At 42.8% G+C, this 17,445-nt stretch overlaps 1 protein-coding gene across 9 annotated transcripts in view; it reads left to right on the top strand.

Annotated features, from left to right (window-relative positions):
* Window positions 1-17,445, top strand: part of LOC140360796 (neurexin-2-like) — a 161,355-nt gene that overhangs the window by 80,204 nt on the left and 63,706 nt on the right. For 5 of the 9 annotated variants that reach the window (XM_072446179.1, XM_072446184.1, XM_072446180.1 and 2 more), the window contains 6 exons: window positions 4,072-4,098; window positions 9,006-9,125; window positions 9,210-9,591; window positions 10,621-10,811; window positions 11,419-11,592; window positions 11,753-11,872. In XM_072446179.1, coding sequence (XP_072302280.1) covers window positions 4,072-4,098; window positions 9,006-9,125; window positions 9,210-9,591; window positions 10,621-10,811; window positions 11,419-11,592; window positions 11,753-11,872 — 1,014 coding nt within the window. The remainder of the gene's footprint in view (window positions 1-4,071; window positions 4,099-9,005; window positions 9,126-9,209; window positions 9,592-10,620; window positions 10,812-11,418; window positions 11,593-11,752; window positions 11,873-17,445) is intronic. The other 4 variants (XM_072446185.1, XM_072446181.1, XM_072446183.1 and 1 more) reach the window with 1 other exon arrangement.

Raw genomic sequence — 17,445 nt, 5'->3', positions numbered from 1 at the left:
AAAGGCACACATGTCACAAAATTGACACAAGCTGTCAAAGCAATCACTGTTACTATGTAATTCCTCTCATTAATATCCGTTATAGCTACTACTGCTTGACCAGGGAGTTGCTAAACTGCATTTCATCATTTGTTACTCCAAAAGGACAAATTCTATCTATTGCAGCAGGCAACATTAATAAAGTAAAATTACCATCTCTATATCCTTTTTGGGTTTCAAAGTTACTTGAAACACAAAAATAGCACATTTTTGTTTAGCCTATGAATTCTAGATTAACTTGTCATTAACTTTGATCTTGACAAGTTAATGCTAGCCTTTTGAGAGAGCCCTATTGTTTTATTCCTTTGCATTAGCTCCTTATTACTAACTGAACAAATAACCCTCAAAATGCATGAAGAACAAATGTGACTTTAGTCTGTGCGAGCCAGTCACCTGCTGAGAATGGCTTGGTAATTTACCCTGTTGCACAAGTTTGGACAGAAATGAACAAGGCCTATTTTTGACACCACCGTCCCACTCAATTTTGGGACAAAGGCATCAAAACCCCTGCCATGGAGACAGTGGATGGATATATTTGAAACATATGATAACTCAAATCGCTCCGACAATTAAGGACTGGACCGATTATAATCATAATATAATCCTCTACCCCATTGCCTACACTTCTACCCCCTGTTACATCCCCATCTTTTTCTCTCTACTTCTTCTGTCTTGTTCATTTTATCTGTATATTAATGTGTTCTGTACGTGTTGTCCCCCCTGTCTGTAAATACCCCCCCCTTTTTTATTATGTTCAGCGTCTTTGGGTCACTGAAAAGCGCTATATAAATAAAAGTTATTATTATTATTATTAATCAACATACGCAATATGGGAAAATGACTCATACCCTTGTTCCTAATCAGTTTTGTACTGCAGTTACCAATGCAATTTGTCTGTTCCCGCTTGGCCCTGGACAATATACAGGTTTAACTAAGTGCGTTATAACTCCTTGCATGTCATGAAAGGTAAATGAATACATCTTGTACAAACTTAAATAGGAAACTGTATACAAGTTTGACAAATCATCAGAAGAAGTGGTGCCCCAAAGTCAAAATATTAGAAACAACAGCATACAATCTGCTAAAAGTGTTGAAGCTCCATCAGATAATGTAAAAATAAAGTGTCCCCAAAGATGATAATATAGACTAAAATGACAAAAAAATATCACCATAAAATATTCGAAAAAATGTGGTCAATTCAAAGATCAAAAACTGAATTAATCCTTTAGGGCTGTGCTTTTTTTAGGCAACTGTTTGTGTGTATGCCTTTCGGCCTCTCTCTCCCTCTTTACCCCCTTTGTCTCTCTCTCTCTCGCTGTCTCTCTTTCTTTCTTTCTTTCTTTCTTCTGTCCGGGTTCATCCTGTGGTCAGGCCCCCTCTGACCACTGGGCTCTTTCTTTCAGCCCTTCAACGGCTTGTCTGCAGTTCAAGGAGGAGGCAGTCACAGACCAGACTATCATCACATAGGAAACAGATCAGCACACAGACCATTCTGAGTCTCTCCTGTTTAGACCAGGGCTGCACAATATTACATAAAAGAGCAATATGCAAACCGCTTTGTTGGATTGTAAGGATAACAATTTGGCTAGTAATGTCAGAGCAAATTGAAACAATGCTTTGACAATATATGGTATAACAAATCACTATTTCACGATTTCAGGTTGCATTTTTCTGCCTTTGCAAACACAGTACAGTCACATATAAGTGTTTTCAACTATTGATACGTTATTGGCTTGTCACACAGCGTTTATGACAAGGAGTGACTTATTCGTGAACAGAAAGAAAATATTTTGTTCCAAGTCAATATTTAAAAGGAATAGGCCTGTCACAATAATTGAGTGTCTGCGTAATGACGCAGATACTATGTTATACTGTTTTTGAGTGTTTCAACTCTTTAACGCTTTAACCGATTTCAACAAGTTATACCTCATTACGATCGCTTTCACAGTATTACGTGTGCTATTACTTTTGAACAACTTGTACTTTTTGCAGTATTTTCAAAAGTATTAGTACTTTTTCTCCATTGAAATTAATGGGGCTTTAGAATTATTATTCTTTAGACTTTATTCTTTAGGCTTTATTCTTTAGACACACATGTAGTACTCTTACACACATGTTGTACTTTTACGCAAGAACGCAGACACTCACAATGGCTTCAGCCATTGCATATTATCTAGTTACTTTTATTGTTCAATAACTTATGGAAACAAGTTAATTTCAGGGGGACTCAATATTTATATATTTATGTATAGTGTAGTTTTTCACTATACAAAAAAATACTATATTATATACTATATAATACTATACTATACTATCACTTTACACAAGTGGAGAGCTTTGTCCTATTTTTCTTTTTTATCACTACATGTGATTTTTTTTATTCATAGGTTCAGCCTCCTGCTTATAGGAGCCACTTTTAGAAGGTTTCACCATTTACAACATATAATGTTGTTTTGCAACAGTGCTAACTTTTCATCACTCTTAAACCATAGATCATGACTGGATACCACCAACTAGTGCTTTTTCAAATATATTGTATGTTTTGAAAAATATTAACTGGAATTCTCCTGCTTCAAGATTATTGAGTCAAACCATAAATTATTTTCAATTAATTAGTTTCAATTGTTCATCATATTTATTCCATATTCTGGATCCCCATTACTTTTTACCACGGCAAGACAATATTTTCCGTAGCTATAACCGTATCGCTCATCAAAAATTGTGGTAGGCTTAACCTGGCAATTTTTAATTCTGCTAAAATAAATACATAAAGACGTGGCATATTGTGCAGTCCCAGTGTTTTATAAGACTTCATACATTCACACATATGATACACACAGAGCTGGTCCCTGGCTGCCTACATCCACTGCTCTGTGATGGTTGACGCCTTGAGAGCGCTCCCCAGCCACATGACTTATACAAATGTGTTCAAGCACTCGGGGAGAAAAGCAGTACATTCAATCACCACATGGTGTTTATATGATTAGTGTGAGAAGCCATTTTAATAACAGACATTAGATATTTGCTCTACTACATATGGGAAGACATTTAAATGTTGTTTAATTCTTGCTTTGCCTATGTATAAGTTCACTGTGGCTGGGAGATGTGCAAACCGCCTCTTTCCTGCGCTTTTAAGGGACTTACTAGTATAAGGTTTGTCGAACCAGCAGGATGCAAGAGAAGCAGTTTACAGGAGAAGTACCACAGATCAAAGTTTAGAGTAGCTATGCACCAACTTTTATCACAAACTTCCAGATAATGTGACGGTGGATGAGATGTTAAAACCACAGTAAATATTGATAAGAATAAGGTTTATATTGAGAATGAGGATTCGGCAGGAAAAATCTGGTGGATTTTTGTCCATACATTTGTAAGACATCTCGTCAATAGTGTTTATAACACAGTTTGTGAGGGCCCTTTCTGAGGTAAAAATCAAGGCAATAGGGATACAAGAAGGAAAATCTTCAATTTAAATAAATAGTTGATGCATTTGATGCATAAAAGCTTTTTTCCTTTCCACCTGAGCCACAAACTTTTCTTCTGAAGATGTGTTATCTACTTGAGAAACTTTGCTGTGAGCCAGGCTGTTTCATAACCTCAAAGCCTGCTCTGCTATCTTAAACAATCAAATTAATTTAGCACCGCAGCATTCAGCCCCCGCCTCCCTCCAGACACAATAAAGCTAAAATTAAAAGTTGGTGCATGTCTACCTCTTTGCTGGTCGATAAGGCTACATCGATCAGCGCTTTGATCTATGTGTCCAACAGGGGGCAGACCCACGCTGAGTTGACTTTTTAAAACCAGCCAGTCTCCTGTGTGTTTTTTGTGTGTGTTTTTTGTGAGCACTCAGCGGGAGGAAAGAGGTGCTTTGGTCTCTCGAGGCTGTCCCCGGATTGGTGGGCTCTGAGACGTTCTAATCTGTCTGCAGAATGTAGCTTGAAGGATGTGAAATTTTCTCCTCTTTGGTGCTGTTTTTTAATTTTTATTCCTTTTTTTATTTTAATCTCACCATCTCACTCTCTCTCTCACCAGATTGTATCAGGATAGACTGTAACCTCAGTAAGTGTCTCCTCTGATTTCTTCCTGTATACCACAATACTGTGGCTTTTGTCTATTTCAACACACTTCACAGGAAAAAACAACAAATACCTAGAACTAGTATTTAAAAAGAAAATATATTTGTAAGTTACAACATTATGAATGCAAGTGTGTAAGGTGTAGTTTTAAACTCACATCCCAAGCTTCCATAATAAAATGACTTCCTATGTGAGCCACCGCTTAGAGTTGGTGTCGAAATATCAAATGGAATAGCATTTTACCACATCTAGTTGACCGTATCTAAAACCTTTAACTATGCTCACTATTGCCGAATATATCACTGTAGATTTTATAATATTGTCCCCTTTACACTATATTTATAATTTAAGTGTACATGATATAATGTTTTCTAATATAATGATGTATAATATTATATTATATTTTTATATATATATATATATATATATATATATATATATATATATATATATATATATATATATATATATATATATATATATATATATATATATATATATTGTAATATAAGTAATATGACTTCCATCTGATAAACCAAATCTACTGACTGTGCACCATAAAACATCAGCTTAGACAATAATGATCTGCATTTCATTCAAATGTTGCCTGCAGAAAGCTTGGCAATGCGACTGACACAAATAATGTTGTAACTCAAGTAAATGACAGTGCCTGAATATAATTACACTATTGCACTTTTTAAATAATGATGCTGCAATAAAGTGAAACACAATTTGACTTACTGTTGTTCTCCCATTAAGCTATTATTCATTTGTCTGCAGCTAATAGCAAGTAATTACTTATGGCTAAAGTCAACAGTTATTATGAGTGGTGGATTTGGAGCAGGCTCTCGCTGCCTCATTAGCACACATATAAATTGATTTTGTAATACACAGATCGGATGGCGGTGATGGAACGACTGTGCACTTAAAGGTTAGCAGTATACGGGATCGATAGCAGGACATGAGCTGGAAACTATAGGGAAATATTTATAAGTGGGAGAAGGACAGTGAAGAAGGACACACAATATTTACAGTGAAGTCATGTGCCTCAACGAGATCCATGGGTTTCAGGTAAATGATTCCTTATTATGTGAAGAAAAAAATACTGTTTTGGCTTTTGTTATTGATATAACAAGGGAGAGCCATAGCGTGAAATATGTTCAAAAAAGATCTTTGACCCATCAAACCAGAAAAAAAGTGACCATTAAAAGGTTAATCATGCAGCTACCTATTCCACCTCTGCTATTCTACATCTTTTAGATCATTTCTGCATATTATTCTTATTGGTACTGCTATTGTAAACACTGCTATTACTACATCTATTACTACTGTGTTACTACATCTAATACTACTGATAATGTTGCTGACACTGGTTTGTAATAATGCTATCCTAGTCCAGAGCAGTGTTTTTCAACCTTTTTAAAGTAACCACACAATGTTCAGGTTGAAAATATTCCACGGCATACCACTTGCTAAAATATTACAAAATCAACCATAAAAAAATCTGAATCTGGCCTTGTAACTGACGTGATTTTCTCCTAATTCCTCCTCTCATTAGAACGTGCTCACAAAGCCTAGTGCTTGTTAACACAAACAGGAGTCCTCTGAGTGGTGCTGAGGTGTAAATGCACTCCACTAAGGCATGTCCTGTCAGTGGTTCCAAACTAGTGATAAATTATTCCTCTTCAATGAGCCACTCCATTAACCGCATTGATTTGTCTTTGGATACTCATTAGTTAGATACCCAAAGCTAAAAATACTACCTACTTAGCACCTCAGCTGAGTGCCTGCACTATCTGATACGCCTCAATAACTATTAATGTATTCTCAATGTGAGCCATCTGATACCTACACATCCTGGTTCTGAGGTAATAGCAGCTTGCCCATCAACAGAAATTTGGAGGCCCCTGACAACATGGGCCCCCGTCCAATACAAATGAATAGGAAGAGGGTCTAATTCTGGGCCCTTTAAGCGCATGGTTCCCAGGACAACAGACCCCTGTCTACTACCCTGAACAGGTTGTTTTATGACTTTATATTATGATCTCTTACTCATAGGACCAACTGAGGACATCAACAACAATTTATTGTACAATTCTCCAGAAAATACTGAAATATGTTTATGTAAGTTTAACTTGGGAAGGTTAATTTTATGGAATCCATAACCATTACCTGGTAACAATGACAATGTCCTTATGTTTACAAAAGCTTTCACATTTCACTAATTTCTTTTACATTTTAATGACTTGGCAATGCTAAATTTTTCATCTGTTTAAATCAAATGTTTAGAGAACAATAGTCATTCAATAATAAACCATTTCAGAGTTGTTTTCCTCTTAGTATCTGTCACCATTAAAATGCACTATAGATTTTAATGCTTCTTTCAGTGAAGCGTCAGCTATCTGGAAGAGGCCCTTGATCGTATTGATGAAACCCAAAGGCACATTTCCCTGTATATTAACCAAATTGATTTTGCAGTAAATATGGCGAGAGGTCCTGCAGGTGCTCATATACTGGGATCAGGGATGTAAATCACTGCTCTCCTCTGATAGCACCAGACAGGTAATTTACATTTTCAGCTTCCAGTTACAGCAGAGTTAAAGCCAGATAAAAGCTATTGCTTCTAGAAAAGGTGAGGACGGAGATATAGATCAGACTTGGGGTGATTATAAACCAATCATTTTAATCGACTTCTGGCTTTGAGCTGCCTCCACTTCCACCACCTGTTTGAATAACTGTATAAATCTTGATATGAGGATACTCAGTTTTAATACTATATCCATATTAAATGTGTACATTAACTAGATAAATATTTAGTATGTGCAATGAGACCACTGAGTCTCAAATGTAACTGTTAGATGTGCTCATATCCAAAGGATGTCTATCTCACCATCAAGGTAAGTGCAATGAGTGTGTGTGTGTGTGTGTGTGTGTGTGTGTGTGTGTGGTTATGTGAACTAGCAAAGCCCATTCTGTGTACTTTAATTCAGACCTTTCTTTGAAACTGTTAGTATACTCTCTACCAGCAGATGGCAATGTACCATCATGCATCAGAGAATTGTGCCCTGTATATAATATGTAGAGGACTCATTGTGAGCTAAAGCTATTTCCCTCCTAACAGAGATAACTGTAGTAACAGATACCATGACGACACAAAGCATTTGCTATTAGTATCGGCTTGAAATGCAATTGGTATTACAATATGAAGAAGTCATGACTGTATAAGCATCTGAAATGCAGAGACTAATAATAAGATTTGTGTAATTTAGGATGTTTATGAATAGGTATTATGTGCATATTTATGAAAATTACAGTATGCATCTTGGCAGTGTGCAACTGTATCCACAGTGGGAGGTTAATGGATGTATGTTTCAGTGCTGTGCCAATGTTTAATTCTCCTGAATCTGGGGAATTGTTCAAGATATTTGTTCAGAAAAATGACACAATTATAATGGTATGCCTTAGTCTTACTTAGCTAGTCTGCCTTAGTCTTACTAACCCCATGTAGCAGCATACTCAACTGGCCAGGTTCTTACATCTGCTGTATGCCTTTGAAGTTAGCATTATTAATCAAACGTGAGATGAACCGAACATCAAACTGAACAGAATGAAGGCTTTGCATTAAAGTTAGGTTGTTTGAAATATATTATTGCATAGCAGATGACTAAAGTTTAACATGCTCCACAGTATACTATGCCCGCTCTTGTGCATTATATTGTGTTTACAACTAGAGCCATGTAAATATGAGAATCGTTGCTCACAGGGGCGCAGATAGTTTTCTGTAATGACTCCAGAAGAAAAATCTCAAAAGGAAAAAATAAAGAATACTAATCCCATTTGCATAAAATATAATACATGTGTGTACAGTTGACAATGCCCAGAACAACCCAGCGTTCATGATTCCAGTCTGGTTCACTTTGTTTTGCTGTTTGTGAGCACAATGACTTTAGATAGAGGGAGCTCCCCTCTGAGCCACACCGATAAGATGAATAGCCCGCTCCCTAACACAGCACTAGCTCCTCTTTCATTATAGTAAATCTAGTGTCTGCAATAGAGATTTACAAGGCAAACATTTCAGTTTTTGTGTTGGACAAGACTGCGATGAGCGCCGCATTTTGTTCACCACTTCATTTTCTTACTAAATCCCTCAAATATAGAGAGAGCTGGATTTGAGGTGATTGATTTGTCTGCTGTGCCCGGTCGATATCCAGCAGGTGGAGGAGTATCATGCGGTGTGTTCCATAGATACTTGATATGCAGCCCCAGCCCAATTCTCCTGTCGTACTCTTATTTCCCCAAGGATGAAACAGTGAAGTGTTAGGAAACCAGTTGATGTTTTGTTTTTATTGCCCTCTGTATGTCCCTGGTAATTCTGCGGCACCCTGAGCTCAATTAGACAGACAACCCCCTGAAGGAACAGTCAGCTTAGGCATGGCCAATTAGTTTCCCAAGCGATGTCAGAACTCCTTTGAACCGCTGTGTCGGCCTGTTGCATACACACTGATTTAGGATGACGCCGCTGCAGTGGCAAGCTTCTGCACTGTGACCTATTTTGAGCCAATGGAAAGCCAAAAGGATGCTGCAGGAATCCTAGAACTTAAAAGTCCATTGGCATGAGATAAATGGGGAGACGTCAGTCCATCTGCTACATGTGAGAGTGATATCAGAGTAAAAATATAACATAATCATATGAATTAATTTTCAGAACTAAATGAGATTTACTTTGAGTTCTAAATGTTGTGATATGTGCTGATGCCGAGGGGCGGTGTGGCACTGCAGGGTGTGAGGATGAATGCATGTGCTGATTAAAGCTCTCATGTGGAGGGCTCCATTGACAGAGGCTGTGCTGCTGATGAGCTGTGATTGTCACTGGCTGCGCTCTGCTCTCAGGTAAGGGACCGGAGATCCTGCTGGTGGGAGAGAAGCTCAACGACAATGAGTGGCACACAGTCAAGGTGGTGCGACGAGGGAAGAATCTGCAACTGTCTGTGGATAATGTTACTGTGGAAGGTAATGTAGATGATTCATAGGTGAAAAGGCAAAAAAGCAGTTGCGATATGCTGTTTTTGATTGATTTTGGCTGTGTGTTGTTAGGTCACATGACCGGTGCTCACACTCGTCTGGAGTTTAATAACGTAGAGACAGGCATCATGACCGAGAGGCGCTTCATCTCAGTCATGCCGTCCAACTTCATTGGCCACCTGCAGGCGCTGTCTTTCAACGGCATGCTGTATCTGGACCAGTGCAAGAATGGGGACATCTCCTACTGCGAACTCAATGCCCGCTTTGGAATGAGGCACATTGTGGCCAACCCGGCAACTTTTCTCACTCAAGCCAGTTACCTAGCCTTCTCCACCTTACAGGCCTATGCTTCCATGCACCTGTTCTTTCAGTTCAAAACCACCAGTCCTGACGGGCTCATTCTGTACAACTCTGGAGACGGCAGCGACTTCATTGTGGTGGAGCTAGTCAAAGGGTGAGACACATCTTTCTATTGTTCATCCACACACTGTCAATAAAGATGTGTACATTGCACACAATAAATATTTTGTGTTATGAAGGTTGGCAGCAAACTGAGACAGCTGCAGTGCCGTATGAGGATATGTCCACTGAAATGTTAATCCCATATTTAGTTTCATTAAAAGAGCATTTGTATTTGCAAACAGAAGGCATCTGGATCCAAACATTTATATTCCTTCCCTGAAATTGTCTAATCATGATTCATGTGTTCAGTTAGGGTGCCTGCAGCAGCACATACAGACACAAGGAGATTCACAATCATTTGTTCATCATAAATAATTGTGTTAAAGGATTGGGAGCAGCAGATGAGAGCTGCCCAAAGCCAGCATCCCTCTCCAACAGTCACCTGTGTGACAGCACTTTGGCAGCGTGACTCCTTACAAATATCTGTCAGATGTTTTATTCAGTTCACATTGTGTTTGCTACAAAGAGAATCACAGAGAGCACCTGTAAATAATGATGGAGAGGAAGGAACGAGAGTCATTTCCTAGCACCAAGGCTTCTGCAGACCGCTCTGAGTGAGCGATCAGTCAGTAGGAGGTCTGTGCAGAGCCTGAAGCAGCTGCTGTGCCCCTTTGTCACACACCTCTGATCAGGCTCAATGCCACGTGAAGGCGAGACGCTTTGTCATGTGTTTCATAACTTTGATTCACACAAATACATTTCAGATAAGTTTAGTCTCTCACTGCGCATTGCTCTGATCAAAGAAAATTCCCCCAACATTACAATACATGCCAATTAGCCTGATCATAGAGCATTTTTTAAAGAACTATTATTGTTCATTATGCATACAAGAAAATGCACCTCCACAGCAACACTCCTCTGCTTTTCAGGCAAGTGTTGCACTAGCAGTTAAATTCTAAGGAAAAAAGCATCCTCCTTAACATACATTACTCTTAAATAATTCACCAGTAGACATTTTCTCTGCAAAGTAAAACAGGGCCGCAATTATTTACGTTCATTGAATTTTGCAATACTTTAACAGATATATCCACTATGTTTTCGACTTGGGAAACGGACCTTCCCTAATGAAGGGAAACTCTGACAAGCCTCTCAATGACAACCAGTGGCACAATGTGGTGATCTCCCGAGACAGCAACAATGTGCACATTCTCAAAATAGACTCGCGCACCGTCACCCAGCATGCCAATGGAGCCCGCAACCTGGATTTAAAAGGTAAAAGCTTGACCGGATGCAAGAGCATGTAAATAATGTATTATTAGTCATCAATATTTCATATCATTGACTGGTGGTGATGTGTTGGCTCTGAAAAGTAATAAGTAAGAGTAATAATACACAACCTATAATTATGTGTTAACAAATACATTTTTCAAATAAATTTTTGCTTGTGAACCTTCACCAAGAAGGGAAAGGTTTATGATGCAGTGGTAAATCTCTGTTCGTGGATCCTTAAGCAGAGCTGTGAAGTAACTAATAGCCCACAAAGCAAAGGACCAGCTCTTAGAATGTCACACAATTCTTTATGTAGGATGATGTAGTTCAATACGGCTGAGTTATATACTTGCATCTGTACATGTCATTAAATGTAAATATACTGTGTGTGTTATTAAGTGTGTGTTATTAATATTATTATATATTAATAACACACACAGTATAGTAGAGTTACAAAACGCTTAACCAACCATTAATATGATCCATGTGTAAGAATATATGTATTTCAACTTATATTTACGCCTTTTAATGTGAAACTTTATTAATTGTACATAATGCATACCATTGACCACTTCAGTCTCTAACATGTGTTTTGTGTTGTTTTCCACAGGAGAGCTTTACATTGGTGGCGTGGGGAAGAGCATGTACGGCAGCCTGCCCAGATTGATTGCGTCTCGAGAGGGGTACAAGGGCTGCTTGGCGTCGGTGGATCTCAACGGGAGGCTCCCTGACCTGCTGGCGGATGCCCTTCACAAAGTGGGCGAGGTGGAGCGTGGCTGTGGAGGTGAGCCACATGACTGGCCCAAATGCTGAATGTCCCTAATGACTGCTAATTACGGCACATTTATTAAGAGACATAACTCGACTTGATAAATGCTGCATGCTTTGTCCTGGTTGGAGAATAGTTAAATGCATAATGATGATAGTAGTTTTGATGGCCCCAGGTCCTAGCACTACCTGCACAGAGGACTCGTGCCACCACTCGGGAGTGTGTCTGCAGCTGTGGGAGGGCTTCTCCTGTGACTGCACCATGACCACCTATGGAGGGCCCTACTGCAATGACCGTGAGTACAGTTTCACTCTGCTCTCAGGGGGTACGGGACATATCGACTTTGAAAAGGATTCACTGGGGTCAATAACATACACAATACTTACACATACAATAGTTGCACACATTGACCTTCATTTATCAAACCTGCGTACAGTCAAATCAGTGCATAATAATGTGGTGTACGACCAAAACATTTGGTCATACACCACATTTATCAACGTTGACGTGAGCGCACCGTAGATGTACCATGTGTACCATGTAAGTTATTGCAACTTCAAACAAATGCCAAACTGCAAATAAAAAACACTCTCAACTGCACAAAACATACAGCCCCTTAATCTATTTGTCATTAGGATCATCTTAAACCAAAATGCAGTTAAATGATTGTCATTTAGCAATCGTAGGGCCTGAATAAGATACTCTTCTTTGTGGAGGCTGCACCCTTTTAAGGTTTAAAACTTATCCCGAGTAAATATCATGAACTTATTGCAGTAACCATAAAACTACATTAGCATAAATCAACTTTACAAAAAGCAGTTGGAAACAACTTGTGGCCTGGACCAGAGAACAGACTTTCTGGTACTGCAGCATTCAACAGAAAAATAAAAGAGATATAAAGTACTCACCGTAGCATCACGTCTGCATCTGAATGGTTCTGAGTTCTGACACACAGACAACAGTGGGTCCGGTCGTCTTCTGCAGCGCTGTCCTCTGATTCCGGGAAAAGTGTTGAGCCACGAACTCGGGTCTGAGTGGGTTCGTCAGAGGCTGCTGGTGTGAGCGATGACGTCTTCGCGCTTTGCTTGGTCCCCTGCGGGAGTAAAGGGACTTTTACGCAGCAGTCTGGACAAGGGCATGTTCAGTCCCGTCCTCTTCGCCTGGTTCAGATATGGAGCAAAGTGCCCCAAGTCGCACGGATCCAATCCAGGACGTGAGAACCGCTCAGTTTAGCCTCGTCCTCTGCGCACTCAGGCTGAACCACCTCATGCCACTCTCCTGCTCCTTCATATGAGTCCCGCCTGAACCAGAGCTGCTGCCCCGTTGGTTCAGAAGTCTGGGTTCGGCTCTAGTCCCACTGTAGCACCTACATCACATAATCTTCTTGAAGTTGATCAATATTTTAAGCCCATTTGAAACATTAATATTTTTGGCAGTTTTATTCAAATTATGCTGATTTTCATCCGCCGCATTTATCCCCAGAGTTCGTGCGTAAACCAAAATCAGAGCTGCGAGCACAGGTTCATAAATACCATGCAATTTCTAGTGTACCAACAAATATACACCCAAATTTACAGCATTTACACCGCAATGTTGATAAATGAGGGCCAAGATACCATAGTAAGTTATACTACATGGTGTATGAATGTATTTCAAATCAAAGCACATTTTAGCAACCAAGATTAAAAAAACCTTTTCCTTCCCAGTCGGGTAAAAGCAGTTGTCCAAGAGCATACAGTACCCTAAGCCATAAGCCTCATGATGTTATCAGTTTTATTGCAGTTTAAAGCCTCACCTTCAAAAACCCATAAATTGTACACGGTCATAGTTTTGTATTTTTTTAGTGCAATGGCCCAACAACATCAACATTGCGGTGAAAATAAATACATTTGGGTGTATATTTGTTGGTACGCCAGAGGTTGTGTGGTATTCATAAACCTGTGTGCACAGCGCTGATCCTGTCAGATGCACGAGCTCTGGTGGTAAATGTGGAGGTATTTGTATTTGAATATAATGCCTCACCCATGTGTGCACAGAATACGGCAAAAGGCAGCATTTATCTGAACAGGAAATGACCAATAATGGCAAAGTGTTGTTTTGGCTCATTCAAAAACACAGAAAATTTAGACTAATTGAAACTAGAAAATCTGCAATGGCTGAAGCCATTGCTGGAGTGTCTGCGTCTCTCCCTCTCCCCCCTCTCCCTCTCTCCCGCCCTCCCTCTCTCTCTCCCTCCCACTCCCCCCTCTCCCTCTCTCCCGCCCTCCCTCTCTCTCTCCCTCCCACTCCCCCCTCTCCCTCTCTCCCGCCCTCTCTCTCTCCCTCCCACTCCCCCCCCCTCTCTCTCTCTCTCTCCCTCTCTCTGGCTCCGTCACAAAAGCCTAAAGAATAAAGTCTAAAGAATTCCGCAGACACTCATAATGCCCAAATTCATTTCAATGGGGAAAAAGTACTAATACTTTTGAAAATTCTGCAAAAAGTACAAGTTGTAGCACACAAGTACAAGTAATAGCACACGTACTAGTACAAGTAATAGCACACATACTACTGTGAAAGCGATCGTAATGAGGTATAACTTGTTGAAATCGGTTGAAGCGTTAAGGAGTTGAAACTGGCTAAATGGAAAATCATGGAAAATATAATAATAATAACAATAATAAAAAAAATGTGACATCACTCACAATACAAGAACATATAGTGCCTGCATGACATCACGCAGACGCTCAATAAAAAGAAAAAACATATTTCCTACATTTACTATTTGCATTTTTAGGGTTAGTCAACTAATTAACTTCAAAGGTGATGGTGTGATGTAGATGCTACAGTGGGACTAAATCCAAACCCAGACTCCTGAACCAGCGGGGCAGCAGCTCTGGTTCAGGCCAGGAGTGTGGTGAGGCTGTTGGGCCTAAGCAGCGCTTCCCGGAGGCGCGCAGAAGACGAGCCTAGTTAACCCGTCCAGACTGGTCCAGGGCCGCTGTATGCTCTCGCTCCCCTGGACTGGATCTGTGCGACTTGCGACTAGGGCGCTTTGCTTCACATCTGAACCAGGCGCGCACGTGAGGAGGATGGTGCGTAAAAGTCTCCTTTCCCCCGCACTGGACCAGGCAAAGCACGAGGAGGTCACTGCTTGAACCAACAGCCTCTGACGAAACCATCCAGACCGGAGACCGCTGCTAAACAATTTCCCCCGAATCTGTTTTCATGTGCCCTCCCGTGGGCCCACCACCCGCAGGAGGATCCATAAGGGGCCGGTGCAGAGAGATCTGGGCGGCAGTCAACGGCAGGGGCCTCGGCGACCAGATCTCCAGACACAGAGACTAACTCTGGGGACATGGAATGTCACCTCGCTGGGGGGAAAGAGCCTGACCTTGTGCGGGAGGTTGAGCGATACCGACTAGATATAGTCGGCCTCACCTCCACGCACAGTTTGGGCTCTGGAACCCATCTCCTCGAGAGGGGCTGGACGCTCCACTTCTCTGGTGTTGCCCGCGGGGAGAGGCGGCGGGCTGGTGTGGGCTTGCTGATAGCCCCTCAGCTCAGCCGCCACGTGTTGGAGTTTACCACGGTGAACGAGAGGGTCGCGTCCCTCCGCCTTCGGGTGGGGGACAGGTCTCTCACTGTTGTGGCGGCCTACGGGCCGAACAGCAGTGCAGACTACCCGGCCTTCTTGGAGTCCTTGGGAGGAGTACTGGACAGTGCACCGACCGGGGACTCCGTTGTTCTACTGGGGGACTTCAACGCCCACGTGGGCAATGACAGTGACACCTCGGGAAGAACGGCTTCCCCAATCTGAACCCGAGCGGTTTTCAGTTATTGGACTTCTGTGCTAGTCACGGATTGTCCATAACGAACACCATGTTCAAGCACAAGGGTGTCCATCAGTGCACATGGCACCAGGACACCCTAGCCCGGAGGTCAATGATCGACTTTGTTGTCGTGTCATCAGACCTCCGGCCGCGTGTCTTGGACACTCGGGTGAAGAGAGGGGCAGAGTTGTCAACCGATCACCACCTGGTGGTGAGTTGGATCCGCTGGCGGAGGAGGAAGCCGGACAGACTTGGCAGACCCAAGCGCATTGTGAGGGTCTGTTGGGAACGTCTAGTGGAGCCCTCTGTCTGGAGGGTATTCAACTCGCACCTCCGGGAGAGCTTCTCCCATGTCCCGGGGGAGGCTGGGGACATTGAGTCCGAGTGGACCATGTTCTCCGCCTCCATTGTTGATGCGGCTGCTCGGAGCTGTGGTCGCAAGGTCTCCGGTGCCTGTCGTGGCGGCAACCCCCGAACCCGGTGGTGGACACCGGAAGTAAGGGATGCCGTCAGACTGAAGAAGGAGGCCTATCAGGCCACTCTGGCTTGTAGGTCTCCGGAGGTCATCGACGGGTATCGGCAGGCCAAGCGAGCTACGGCTCGTGCTGTCGCAGAGGCAAAAACCCGGGCCTGGGAGGAGTTCGGGGAGGCCATGGAGGAGGACTATCGGTCGGCACCAAAGAAATTCTGGCAAACCGTCCGGCGCCTCAGGAGGGGGAAGCAGTGTCTCACCAACACCGTTTACGGTGCGGGTGGAGGCCTGCTGACCTCGACTGGGGATGTCGTCGGACGGTGGAAGGAATACTTTGAGGATCTCCTTAATCCCTCAGTCACGTCTTCCGAAGAGGAAGTAGAGACCGGGGACTCAGAGGCTGGCTCATCCATCACCCAAGCTGAAGTCACTGAGGTTGTTCGCAAACTCCTCGGTGGCAGGGCTCCGGGGGTGGATGAGATCCGCCCTGAGTACCTAAAGTATCTGGATGTTGTAGGACTGGTTGACACGTCTCTGCAACATCGCGTGGCGTTCGGGGACCGTGCCTCTGGACTGGCAGACCGGGGTGGTGGTCCCTCTGTTCAAGAAGGGGGACCGGAGGGTGTGTTCCAACTACAGAGGGATCACACTCCTCAGCCTCCCGGGTAAGGTCTATTCCAAGGTACTGGAGAGGAGAATCCGACCGATAGTCGAACCTCGGATTCAGGAGGAGCAGAGTGGTTTTCGTCCCGGTCGTGGAACACTGGACCAGCTCTATACCCTCCATCGGGTGCTCGAGGGTTCATGGGAGTTTGCCCAACCAGTCCACATGTGCTTTGTGGATCTGGAATAGGCTTTCGACCGTGTCCCTCGGGGTGTCCTTTGGGGGGTGCGCCGGGAGTACGGGGTCCGGGGCCCTTTGCTCAGGGCTGTCCGGTCCCTGTATGACCGGAGCAGGAGCTGTGTTCATTGCCGGCAGTAAGTCAGACCTGTTCCCAGTGCATGTTGGACTCCGCCAGGGCTGCCCTTTGTCACCGGTTCTGTTCATAATTTTTATGGACAGAATTTCTAGGCGCAGTCAGGGGTCGGAGGGTGTCCGGTTTGGGGACCACAGGATCTCATCTCTGCTGTTTGCAGACGATGTTGTCCTGATGGCTCCATCAAACCCGGACCTGCAACATGCACTGGGACGGTTTGCAGCCGAGTGTGAAGCGGCTGGGATGAGAATCAGCACCTCCAAATCCGAGGCCATGGTTCTCGACCGGAAAAAGGTGGCTTGCCCTCTCCAGGTGGGTGGGGTGTCCTTGCCCCAAGTGGAGGAGTTCAAGTATCTCGGGGTCTTGTTCACGAGTGAGGGAAGGATGGAGCGTGAGATCGACAGGCGGATCGGTGCAGCGGCTGCAGTGATGCAGTCGCTGCATCGGACTGTTGTGGTGAAGAGGGAGCTGAGCCGAAAGGCAAAGCTCTCTATTTACCGGTCGGTCTACGTTCCTACCCTCACCTATGGTCATGAGCTTTGGGTAGTGACCGAAAGAACAAGATCGCGGATACAAGAGGTCAAAATGAGTTTCCTCCGCCGTGTGGCTG

Source organism: Eucyclogobius newberryi, unplaced genomic scaffold (genome assembly GCF_026437365.1).
Source record: "Eucyclogobius newberryi isolate DKJ021-1_F unplaced genomic scaffold, fEucNew1.0.hap1 SCAF_15, whole genome shotgun sequence".
NCBI classification, from domain to species: Eukaryota; Metazoa; Chordata; class Actinopteri; order Gobiiformes; family Gobiidae; genus Eucyclogobius; species Eucyclogobius newberryi.
This window is presented reverse-complemented; position numbering and strand designations above follow the sequence as displayed.